Raw genomic sequence first — 11,982 nt, 5'->3', positions numbered from 1 at the left:
ATCCCTCCCTAGTAAGATATCCCTCCCTAATACGTTCTCCGTTTTTTAATATATAACATCGTTAATTTTTAAAAAAACTTTAACCACTCGTCTTATTCAAAATATTTATTCGAAGATCTAAAATTTCAAGTAACGCCCAAATTACCTTAAGTGATAAAATAAATTATAACAAAATAAATAATATTTCAAAGTTTTTGTTGATTAAGAGTGATTAAAGTTTTCAAAAAATTAATAGTGTCATATATTTAAGAATGGAGGTAGTATAATTCTTCTCGAATTACAGTACCTCGTCTATCTAGTTAGCAGTGGCGGCCATGAGGGTGGGGCGGAGGGGCCGCCACCCCGGGCCCCTAATTATATAGGGCCCGAATCTAGTTATACATTCAATAATTAGACTATCAGACACAATAGCTTAATAGTGAAATATCGAATAATTAACAGTCACGAAACGTTCACAATCCGGTCGTATTTAAACATGTTAAAAGAACTTTTAAGATAGTACTATAATATGTATCTTTTTATTTATTTGTTGCTTTATATGAATATTTTTAGATGCGTCTTTAGTTTATATATTGATATCATTTTTATATAACAATAGTTTGATGGACCTCTATTTTAAATTTGCACCGAGCCCCTAAAACCTCTAGTCCGCCGCTGCTAGTTAGGTTCTGATTCTTTTTATTTTTAAGTTAGTTTTATATTAAAAGTAAAAAGAAATAAGATCCAACTAGACAAGGTGAGAAAAATTGCATTAACGAATGATATTTTCTAGGATGAGGTATTTTCTAGATGGTCAGTTTTTTTTTATATTGTCCCATAGTTGAGCGGAGAGCTTTTGACGTCGGCTAGTTTGGACGGGCCATTTTCTTGGGACCATTTTCAGGAAGACAGGAACCAGCCTCAAAATAGCAACGGCGACACCGCGACAGGCAGCTCGCTCCCCTCCCGCCCCACTCGTCGGCTAGTCGCCTAGTCCCTTTCCCTTCCACACGATTCGGAGCAGCACGTGCGCGTCAAACCTTACCACCACCGCCATCGTCTTGCGGCTAAATTGCCTTGAGACGCCGCAGCACTGCAGCAGCACAGGGGGGGAGAAGGGGCGGGCGCTCGAGTGAACCACCACTACACTACTCCGCGTCTCCCTCCCCTGGCTACGAGGCTATAATAACGAGCGCGTAAGACGGCCGGCGGCGCACGCAGCCATGTCCGCGCACCTCCGCCTACTCTCGGCCGCCCACGTCTCCGCGCCCACACCCACCTCCCTCCACCGCCTCCGTGGCCCTCCTCCTTCTCCTCCCGCGGCCCGCCTCCGGCTGCTGCTGCGACCGCCGCGGCTCGGGGGGAGCCAGGCGCGCTTCGCCGGCGCCGTCCGCTGCTCCGGCTCGGCGTCGGCGCCGGCGGTCGCGCGGGTTGGCGAGGACAGCGACGCGGCGGCGGGCATATGGGAGCAGGTGCGGGATATCGTCGTGTTCGCCGGCCCCGCGCTAGGGCTCTGGATCTGCGGTCCGCTCATGAGCCTCATCGACACCATGGTCATCGGCCAGACCTCCGCACTCCAGCTCGCCGCGCTAGGTTCGTCCTCCTCCCTTCCTATCTTTCTCCCTCGTCTTCTCCGATGCTGCGACTTTTGTAACTGTATGTAACAGACGACTGATATTGAGCGTCTCTGGGTCATCCAACCCCCGAGAATGCAAGCGCTTCTCGGCGCGCCTCATATCATACATGTCTTTAATTCATATGATATCATCTCCATAGGTTTGCAGAGTAGCTCCATCTGTAAATTCCTCGTCTAGCAGCTCAATGATATCATACATATCTTTCCTTTCAGGGCCTGGGACAGTGTTCTGCGATTACCTAAGCTACATATTCATGTTCCTCTCGGTCGCAACATCCAACATGGTGGCCACCTCCTTAGCCAAAAAGGTGTGCCCTCTAATTCTATCGGAGACACACTCTTCTTCTTTGTTAATCATGTTTTAAGAACAGTCTGTGGTCCAGTCTGTCAGGCGAAGAGGATACCAACCTTAGCTACGAGCAATATTTCTGTCCGTCGTGTTCTACCCACCTAGGGCTCGTTTGGATACTCTAGTATTCACCTCAATTCGCATGAATTGAGGCGGATTGAGGTGTAGGTGAATACTAGAGTATCCAAACAAAGTCTTAAAGTTCTTGCCGAACTAGAGTTACATGGCTACCTATTCTGATATAAGTTTGCCCCTCTCTCCACATGAGCATGCGACTATACATTTGATTTGCTATTAAGAATACCATACTTGTACTTCACACCGCACATACATAGGGTACTACCTGGCAGCAAGTGCTTGCTTCATGCCAAGGATTTTGTTGCTTGGTACATTGCTATGCTCCTACTTTGTGTGCTCGTGCTTGCTAGTAGACTTTAACAATGTGTCGAATGGCAATCACTTTCATGGATTTTGCGTTCTTGCTGTATTGGTTATCTAATCTGGTTGCAGTTACCATACACAGGATGAAGAACTTACACAACATCAAGTGTCTATGTTACTGTTTCTTGCTCTTGCTTGTGGCATAGGAATGTTTTTGTTCACCAAGGTGTTTGGTACTCAAGTATTGACTGGTAAGCCTTTGCAGTAAAATATTCTGCGAACCTGCAACAATCATCTTGTTCTTCATACTTCCTTGGAAGTGCTGAGCATTTCTGTATTTTCTAATGAAAAAAAAACTGATGAGTTATTTTTTCACTGTAATATCTCGTTTTATGCTTTGCTGCCTTGTCCTAGAGGCCTAGACAATTACTGCTTTTATCTTTACTGCTGAACTTATTTTAAATCGTTTGTCAGATTAGGACATTTTGTTAGGATCTATGAAATATAAGACACATTTGAATTTGTCCTGTCAGTTTATTCTTTGGCATATAGTTTTTTTTTGCCCCTTATGATGCATTGTTTCATTAACTATATAATTTTTTTAACTTCTTTCCTCTTCCCTCTGCAGCTTTTACTGGATCTGGGAATTATGAACTTATTTCTTCGGCCAATACATATGCACAGGTCTGTATAGTTGAACATATCTCTCTGCAATGTTATCACGGCATCACCCCATTTTAATTGATAGAAAAGGAAATATTTCTGGTTAAAGCTAGCATCGTGTGGTTTCGAGTTTTCTTTTATTGAGCATTAGCAGTAAAAAGGATCAATAGTATAAGTGGATATGGTGCAAAGTTCAGTTTTATGATGTATGTCAAATAAAACCTCAGAGGCTTGTGTATGAGAGTGGGAAGCAGGCAGAAAAGAAAGGCATGCTACAAAAGACTCCTGCATATGAAGTTTACATGTAGGATATCATAGGGTATAGAGTTAACCTTTTATTTTTGTGTGCAGTAACGTATATCAATATGTATACTTGCTTTCAGATAAGAGGTTTCGCATGGCCTGCAGTTCTTGTTGGCTTAGTTGCTCAAAGTGCTAGGTACTTGTTGTGCTCATTCTCTTATTTATTGGATATAATTTGCTAGTTCTTCTATTTTGTACCTGCTGGATTTGTCCCATGTTTCTTTTTTTTTCTCGACCAAGGGGAGAGACGTCCCCTGATTTTTTCACTTAAGAAGTTGATGCTGCGACTCGAACCCGGGCTGGCCCAGCAGACCGCTTCTTTGGCGTGTCCGGCTGACCAATTGCACCGTGAGAGTGTTGGCTTGTCCCATGTTTCTTCCTTTGTTAAACTATAGTTTGTGTTATTCGGATTTGAAAAGTAAATTTACTACAAAAGAAAATATGCTAAAAGTTAATCCAAGTCATGATATGTAATTTTGAATGGGACCTAAAAGTTATATCTCTAGACGACATGCCTACTTGCCTTCAAATGCTCTTCTTGTGGATTTGTGGTAGAGCATTGAAAACCTGGATATAAGTCTAGTTGAATACTGGTTGGTATCTCTTTGAGTTGGACACTTGGTACTTTCAAGAATAGTCATCAATTGTAGTCACCTATTCTCCGTATTGCCATGAATAAACAGACATGGGCTACACTGCTACTACATGCTTATAATAATGCAATGGTTCAAATTAGTCTTTTATACTACAGCTATTCTTGATTGGATGCTTATCTTATTATATAGTGTGTTTGTTATACCTCAGTCTGGGCATGAAGGACTCTTGGGGTCCTTTGAAGGCATTGGCAGCTGCTAGTGTTATAAATGGTGTTGGTGATATATTTCTTTGCTCTGTTTGTGACTATGGAATTGCTGGTGCTGCCTGGGCAACTATGGTTTCACAGGTACAGACACACTTGGCACTTTCTTAATCACCATGTGACTTCTCCTTAATGACACTTTTTACTTGTTATGGCACTCCTCAATCTTTTATGGAAGGCATGTTTGAGAGCCTTTTCAACGTAGGACTTGTTAGACCATCTTGCACATTATGCTAGAAACTGAGGTAATGAAGTTTTTGGTTAGTTTAATTGTAAGATAATGGTTTGTACCTATGGAAGGATACTCGCCCCAATTTAAGGGAAATGATATAATCAATGAGGGGCACACAAGAACTTGAAAAGAATGGTTTGTACCTATGGAAGGATGTTCCTCTCAATTTGAGGGAAATGATATAATCAATGAGGAGCAAACAAGAACTAGATAGATGATTCTTTATTCTTGCTATGCCATAGGCTTGGCCTAGGCGGGCCACATCCCAACAAGAATGTGTAACAACATGAGCATGGCAAAGTTGTTGATCATTCATTGTGTAGCTTAATAAGCACTGAGCAAGTGAGCATGGGTCCACAAAGCTGTCGATCATGCACTGTTTAGCTTAATAAGCACACCATCCAACTTGCTCATAAGTGAAACACACATTAGTAAAAGTTTTTTTTTCTGTCACTCCATTTTGAGAAGCCTATGTGGTTTGTATTGATATTGGAAACCTCATTGCTTATCAGCAAGTTTTTTCTCTCTTTCTTCATGCTTGACTATTCAATTGTTTTCTAGAGTGACTATTTTTTTGACACACAATCAGGTTGTTGCAGCTTTCATGATGATGCAAAATCTAAGCAATAAGGGTTTTCGAGCTTTCTCATTTACGATTCCATCAGTTAGAGAGCTATTGCAGATATTTGAAATTGCAGCTCCTGTTTTTGTGACAATGACGTCCAAGGTAACATTTTCTGGTCTAGCAATCTTGCATCCTTTCCTTGTATCACTGTAATGAATTATTTCAAAATTCTCTGTAGGTGGCATTTTATGCATTGCTCACATATTCTGCGACTTCTATGGGAGCAATAACGCTTGCAGCCCATCAGGTTTATGCTTGTAACTCATGAAATGATTGCTCGCAAGGGAATATTTGTAAAAAGGGACTTTGACAAATGTGCCATTTACTCAATTCTTTTGAAGGTTATGATCAATGTCTTATGCATGTGTACTGTTTGGGGCGAACCTCTGTCTCAAACTGCACAGTCATTCATGCCTGAGCTGGTATATGGTGCTAATCGGAATCTGACCAAGGTACCTATTGATTACATTGTTACAAATTTATGTGGATAACAAAACAGTTACCCTTCCTGGCATGGACAGCAATGTGTATTTGATGATCGCGTGTCCATGCGTAATTATGAATCGTATTTCATATGGTTCAGCTAAACGGAACTTATTACACCCAATGAATCAATGATACAGTTAGCTCTTCTAACCAGTTAGTTTCTTAACAAACGTACTATATGCTTTGTATGAAAGTGTATTTTCACATGTCTTCCTTTCTTTTCCCCATAGTATAACTGCACGAGCATTTTATTCATTACTTCGAAAGATCCTAAAACGAACTTTTAAATCTAGGCAAGGATGCTATTGAAGTCACTTGTGATCATTGGAGCGATAACTGGATTGACCTTGGGGGTAGTAGGGACACTTGTTCCATGGCTTTTCCCCAGTGTCTTTACCAATGACCAAAGGGTCATCCAGCAGGTCCGTTGCATTGCTTTAGATTTATTATCATATATATTATTCTTGATTCACCACTAATTTCTACCATTGAATTTTGACTATGAGTATTTTTTTTTCTCAACCATCATCTGTAACTCATCAAATCTGATTTTATCATCAACAGATGCACCGAGTACTGGCTCCATATTTCAGTGTATTGCTGGTGACTCCTTCAATACACTCCCTTGAGGGAACACTCTTGGTAAGCTGATAAACTTTTTTATTTCATTTCTCCGATCCACGCCGATTCTTCTGTAAATTGCACTGGTTGACTAAACTTGTTTGGTTTGTACCCAAACTAGCCCTGCCAAATTTTAGCAGCAACAATTTAAGTCAGGTGTTGGTTCGACGTTGCATTTGGCCAAGCATTTGTAGGAAAAATGCATGGCATATGAACCATAAACCACGGTTTTTTTTGCTAAATTTTGGGAATCATCCAAGCTCCTAGGGCTAGGGGTGAAAACGGAAACGGTAATTTTCGGATACCGAGAATCGTTTTCGAAATTTTACCGAAATTTAGGGCTAAACGGACACGAAAACGGTAGAAAATAACCGGAAATGGAAATGGTTTGGGTCTTTTCCGACCGTTTCCGTAAATTACAGTTTTTATTCGGTATTTTACTGTCGGTAATGAATTCGATATTTTCCAGAAAAATATTAAATCTGAACCGATCTTTATAAATTCATCTTGACTTAGAAAAATATGAAACTAATTTTATTATTTTTTCTGAAATCAAGATCTATCTAGTTGTATATAGTTTAGAATTGTTTGAAACTTTTATGGATCTTATTTATGTTTTCTTACTAGTTATTACTCTTGATGCATATTCATAATTTGCACGAGAACCTAAGAAGGACTAGGAGAACACCAATTATGTTGACTATGTCAAGTAGTAGTAGTACAATTAGAATGCAAGTGCCATGTCATTATGCACATCTTGATTCTATAGTCATATGCTACTGGACTTACTGTTGCTTTATTTAAATATATGATAATAATTTTATTATTGCATTACATTGTCTTATATTTATTGTGACCTCCTTCCTTATATTAAAATGTCTTATAAATTATTGTTTATATTATGATGGGTCAAGTTATATGGCTAGTTCTATGCTCCATAGTTTGATGTGTGGTATTGTTTTATGGTTATCAATGTATTATGATGTGTTTATATTATGTATTTTCGATCAGATAGTTTTGTTTTGTAAGGTATTGTTTATGCACTTGTATTTGTGAGATATTAATTTAATCTTTCATGAAGTTGTAATTATTTATATATTATTACTAATTTTTATATGGATGTATGACTTGTGTGAATTTTTGAAGTCAATTGAGGGTACATGTTACGGTTTTACCAATCGTATTTTTCAGATTCTGACCGTTACCATGTATTTTCCGTATCGAACTTCAGTTTCCGATATTTCCGAATTACTGATGTTGTTTTCGTTTCCGAGGAAAAATATGAAAACGGAAATGGTTTTTAGTGTTTACCGACCGTTATCACTCCTACCTAGGGCTGCTTAAATTTTTCAGTGGCTGATTTGGGCACACAGGCCAAATACGCCATGCCACATTAATCTGCATGCTTGGATTGCTTTTGCAATAAGCAACAGAACAATAGAGCTCTATGTACTACTTCCAGACAAAAGCACATAGCAGTTGCCCACCATTATGACATGGTAGTAGTATATTTTTAAGAGCAGCATATGCTTGCCCACCATTTGATGGACAATGTACTGACATCTATTGTTTTCGTCCTAATTTAGGCTGGAAGGGATTTGAGATATTTGAGTCAATCAATGGGTGTCTGCTTTTCCATTGGAACCCTTCTCTTGATGGTATGCCTAGTTTCTTCCCCTCTTTTTTCACGCAACTCATTGCTGGGTGTCCACGTGAATTTGTTCTACTTCAATTAAAAAGAGAGGATCAGGCCATCTATGAATTTGAGATCTAAACCATCAATGGTAATAATGCAGTTTTACTGTCTACGACCCTCACTTTTTGAATGATGGCAGCTGCGAAGGCTGTGAGATTGATCAACTAGCGAGAGTCCGAAGTCCTTAGTTAGCAACTCAAAACTTAAAAGGGCTTCCTGACGATGATGAATTTGTCTTTTCTTGTTTCACCTTGAAAGCTTCTCCGCAGCAAGGGTAGCTTGGCAGGATGCTGGTGGGTTCTCGTCTTATTTCAGTGGGTATGGCCGTTTCTATACGTTGAACACCTTACATCTAACACCTAATGCCATAAACCTGTAATTAGTCCTAAACTGGTTTCTTTGAACAACGTCGCCATTCCAGAGCCGGTTCGGAAGCGCTTTGCTACGACTTGTTTCTCCGACGGGCATGCTGTTCAACAAAAACTTCAACCAGGTCGAGTACATTGAGGCAAAAACGACATGAAGATGCACTGTACCCATCACAAGAGGTGGGATGATGAAGATGTAGAAAATGAGGCACAGAAACCTGGAAAGATGAATAGATGCAAAAGGATTCGCAAAAACCATGGGAAGATCATTTGGGCAAATCACTTCCGTCCAGAAGGGGATCAGAGTTGGCTACGATCACTTCCATTCGTCCTAGGAACTATATACCTCACAGATTCATGGAAGCTGAGAACTGTAGTAGTGGCTACGCTTTCCAACACTTGGCAGTTTGCGCCCGTAGAATGGAGTTAAACTGAGTGCTAAATTTTGTTTCTTGTTACTAACCGTTAAGAATCACGAGATGGTTAATGATGGTTGAGCTTGTCCAGAAAACATGGATAAGTGAGGTCTCAAAAAATGTAGCATCTTTTCCAATATTATCGTTTCTTATGCCATCATCACACAGGATCTCTTGCTTTCTCGTAGCGATTCCCATATCGTTTCTGCTGTCTCCGGAATTTTATTAATATCGTCACAATGTCCAGAGAACTGTCATCTGAGCTATCAACAAACACTAGAGCCTCGTTTCTGCAGCAGCCAGCACTAGAGCCCCGATCGATCGATCGATCAATCAGTCAGTCAGTTCTCATAAGTCATAACCATAGGGCTCGAAGAGAGTCGCGCAGGGGTCGTCGTCGTTCTGCAGCACGGTGGCGGCTCGCTCCATCTCCTCCCTGATGATCCAGATGGTCTGCCTGTCGACGACGCGGCCGAGGTCATGGCCGGTCTCGAACGGATCCTCGATGCACATCAGGTGGCGGTCGCCCCCGACGCGCGTCGTCCAGCCCTTCTCCTGCTTTCTGCTACCCATTCGCGTTGAATTCACAACAGATCACGCCAACAAGTTAAAAACCGAAATCCTGCTGCTGCCTACCTGATCGTCTTCCCCAGGCGGACGGAGATGACGTCGCGCTTGTAGCGGTGCTGGGACGCCCAGTAGTGGAAGAACCCCCACAGCAGCTCACCAATGCTGGCCTTGTTGCCGGCGCCAAAACCCTGGAGCTGGTCGACTCTGTCGAAGTACGCGCACTCAGTGCCGTCGACCGTCAGGGTGTAGGTTGGCTCCATGGCCTGGTTGGTTGTATCGACAAACAAACGCCAAGCAGCTCATAACCGTGACATGATCGAACACCATGCAAAGTAATGAATCCCATAACAAAAGCTGGGTAGGGGAAAAACCTGCAGGCAAGGCAGAATCCTTGGCTCGCGGAGCTGCAAGAAGTTGATGCACATAAGAACATACCTGCAGGTTCATGTAAACAAACAAAAAAGAAGAAGAAGATTAGAACCCAGATTTGTGAAAAGAAAGAAGCATTTCATGGTTTTTACTCACGCGTAGCTGGAGAGCGTCCCACGGTACGCCTCGTTCACGCCTCTCTGTTTGGCCCAATGCTTCACAAGAAAGGCCAGCTGAAGCAACCTCTCGTCTATCCGTGCGTAATCCTTCAGAAGCCTCGTGTTGGCGACGGCGAGGAGGTTGTTGATGCATATGTCGCAGGAGAAACCACTTCCCGGATCCGACATCCTTACGATCGGAACTCTAGCACCGGTGATTGCCTACATGAGTTTCATTGTCAGAGACTGGAGAGGAACTCTAGCACTGAACGCAATTGCAAGAAGAAGTAGACAAGAACGCTGCGTGATTCAGTTGCAAAATTCAAGGGAAGGATTTACCTCCACGTTCTCGAAACCGTCGGCCCTCAACACGTCTGCTAGTCTCACAAGAACCTCGACCGCGCTCTCGGCGCCGGTCTCCATCTCGAGACAGACGTCCACGTCGCTGTGCGACGTGCCGAACGAATTGGCGCACGATCCGTAGAGATGCATCTGCGCGTGGGGACACTCCTTGCGGACGGACCTGGCGAGGGAGTCCACGAGCTGCTCCTGCTTGGACCTCTGCTCTCCCGACGGCTTCAGGGACTCGTAGACCGCGAGGAAGCCAGGCGCGAAGGCGTCCATGTCGCGGCGGCGTTCCGCCGGTGACCCGCGCGTCCTGCCCTGCAGGCGTGGAACTCGGTTCGGTGGGGGCGTGGCCTGGGTGCCATCCGTGGGCAGAGAACGCTTCACGTCGTCGTCGTTCTTTTCGTCATCTTGCTGGTCCATGAGAAGCAGGCGGCGGTCACCGTCGTCCTCCTGCCGCTGCTCGCGCTCACCCTCGCCCTCCGGTTGGGGTTGGTCCTCGGCTTCACCAACGCCCCCCTCGTCCCCGCGGGAGTGGGCTTCGCAGAGCGCCGCGCGATCCTCGCCCTCGGCCTTCCTCTGCACGGCGACCCACGCCTTCTTCTCCTTGTGCGCCGCCGCCGCCGCCTTGGGCCTCTGGAGGAAACCAGCGTCGTGCGGGTGCGGGGCGGGGAGGAAGGCAGGCAGGGAGCGGGCTCCACCGTCGAGGGGGCTCCTGCCCCTCGGGCCGTTCACATGCGCACCGGCGAAGCGGCCCGCATTGCGTGCCCTGAGGTCGTTCGTCGGCGGGCGCGGGCGCGGGCGCGCCGCCGCGCCCGGCCAGGGGGGAGAATGGTATCGGCGGGAAGGATGAGGCGGTGGCGGCGGTGGGACGGGCGGGCGAGGGCGGGGAGGCGGGAGCCAGTCGGGGCGCGTGGGCGGGACGATGAAGAGGCGCTCGTCGTGGCGCAGCAGCGCCGGGACCGGGGCCCGCGGCGCGATGAGGCGGTGCGGCGGCTCAGTGCGCGTGAGCGCGGTCGGGCGCGGCTTGGGGGCCGGGATGAGGAAGCGGAGGAAGGGGTCGACGGGGCGCGGCGGCGGGGCCTCGGCGGCGTGGTCCTTGGCGTCGCCGCCGGCCATGGCGCAGGCGAGGGTGGTTCGTCCGGTGGCGTGGGCGAGGAAGGCGTGAGTGGGGCGTGGGGGAGAGCAGAGCAGCTGCCCTGCCCGGCTTTGGTCCCTCGCCTCGCTCGCCTTTTAAAAAGGGCCGCCACCCCCCTTGCGCTTCCCTGCCTTCTCTCGATCAAGGATTTCGTTGCATATTTGCATTTCAAATCAAAATTTTCTGGCTATAGTGTTGCGTAGTGCGTAAATATTGAATTGCGAGCGTTAGAATGTGTTTCTGATCATCTTCAACATATTCTAAATCATTGTTTCTAAATCATTACGTATTTCATATCAAAGAGTAAGGGGAGAGAGAGAGCCAATAGGAAAGGCTGTTGCCCCTTTTATGCCAGAAGATGGGTTGGTGAGGGTGGCACTTGTCAGATTAGGACCTACCACATCCTATATGCTATACTCTCAACTAGGGACATTCTATGCAATAACACATTAATGCATTTATTGTTCTAGACCTCTCGGTTCGACCAAATTAATAAAGCTGGACAGAGTTTAAAAATCACGAACACTCCATTTGTACTCTTAATTATTGAGAGTGAGGTTAACAATATAGCCCTAGCTTTATACTCCCTTCGTTCCAAAACATTGTTTTTTTCTTTCATAAAGCATTTTGGTTCTTATACATTGGACGTAAACTTATGACCCACTTCTATTCTCTCCTCTTATTCTTTCTTCGTCGTCTTAGTATAAGGTATACCAATAATTCTCTTTTATACTTAGACTTACTTGAGATGCCTTTCAGTCAAACATAAGTGTCATCTAAGATATAAT

General features: G+C 44.5%; 2 protein-coding genes across 6 annotated transcripts; one reads left to right on the top strand and one right to left on the bottom strand.

Annotated features, from left to right (window-relative positions):
- The first annotated feature begins 913 nt into the window (after positions 1–913).
- LOC103626548 (protein DETOXIFICATION 46, chloroplastic) lies at positions 914–8,777 on the top strand. Of its 5 annotated transcripts, none has more exons than XM_008646962.4 (14): positions 914–1,572; positions 1,829–1,923; positions 2,488–2,596; positions 2,974–3,029; positions 3,392–3,447; positions 4,116–4,254; positions 4,992–5,129; positions 5,206–5,274; positions 5,369–5,479; positions 5,807–5,935; positions 6,078–6,155; positions 7,721–7,792; positions 8,089–8,148; positions 8,252–8,753. In XM_008646962.4, exons 1-14 carry the CDS (start codon positions 1,203–1,205, stop codon positions 8,351–8,353), a joined length of 1,584 nt encoding a protein of 527 aa, XP_008645184.1. In that variant the 5' UTR covers positions 914–1,202; the 3' UTR covers positions 8,354–8,753. The 5 variants fall into 5 exon arrangements, 2 of the variants coding, with proteins under 2 accessions (XP_008645184.1, XP_008645186.1); XR_004849442.1 differs by having other exon boundaries at positions 948–1,572; positions 7,931–8,148; XR_002262300.3 differs by having other exon boundaries at positions 1,002–1,572; positions 2,475–2,596; positions 5,002–5,129; positions 8,252–8,777.
- A 37-nt stretch (positions 8,778–8,814) lies between these two features.
- LOC100383501 (uncharacterized) lies at positions 8,815–11,200 on the bottom strand. Its single transcript, NM_001176149.1, has 5 exons — positions 10,051–11,200; positions 9,710–9,933; positions 9,556–9,619; positions 9,251–9,447; positions 8,815–9,176 (listed from the first exon to the last, which is right to left on the bottom strand). The coding sequence occupies exons 1-5, from the start codon at positions 11,173–11,175 to the stop codon at positions 8,963–8,965; spliced, it is 1,824 nt and encodes a 607-aa protein (NP_001169620.1). The 5' UTR covers positions 11,176–11,200; the 3' UTR covers positions 8,815–8,962.
- Between the last annotated feature and the right edge of the window lie 782 nt (positions 11,201–11,982).

This window comes from Zea mays, chromosome 5 (assembly GCF_902167145.1).
Source record: "Zea mays cultivar B73 chromosome 5, Zm-B73-REFERENCE-NAM-5.0, whole genome shotgun sequence".
NCBI lineage: Eukaryota > Viridiplantae > Streptophyta > Magnoliopsida > Poales > Poaceae > Zea > Zea mays.
The sequence above is the reverse complement of the archived record's forward strand: the minus strand, read 5'-3'. Positions and strand labels throughout refer to the sequence as shown.

What these genes read in the sequence shown, in the direction of transcription:
- LOC100383501 (NM_001176149.1), bottom strand. Translation starts at nt 11,175, where the DNA reads ATGGCCGGCGGCGACGCCAAGGACCACGCCGCCGAGGCCCCGCCGCCG. An exon ending in GGATTCTGCCTTGCCTGCAG is followed by an intron (nt 9,448 to 9,555) that starts GTTTTTCCCCTA and finishes ACAACCAACCAG; the next exon opens with GCCATGGAGCCAACCTACAC. An exon ending in CGCCTGGGGAAGACGATCAG is followed by an intron (nt 9,177 to 9,250) that starts GTAGGCAGCAGC and finishes AATGGGTAGCAG; the next exon opens with AAAGCAGGAGAAGGGCTGGA.
- LOC103626548 (XM_008646962.4), top strand. Translation starts at nt 1,203, where the DNA reads ATGTCCGCGCACCTCCGCCTACTCTCGGCCGCCCACGTCTCCGCGCCC. An exon ending in CCACCTCCTTAGCCAAAAAG is followed by an intron (nt 1,924 to 2,487) that starts GTGTGCCCTCTA and finishes TACCATACACAG; the next exon opens with GATGAAGAACTTACACAACA. An exon ending in CGGCCAATACATATGCACAG is followed by an intron (nt 3,030 to 3,391) that starts GTCTGTATAGTT and finishes ACTTGCTTTCAG; the next exon opens with ATAAGAGGTTTCGCATGGCC.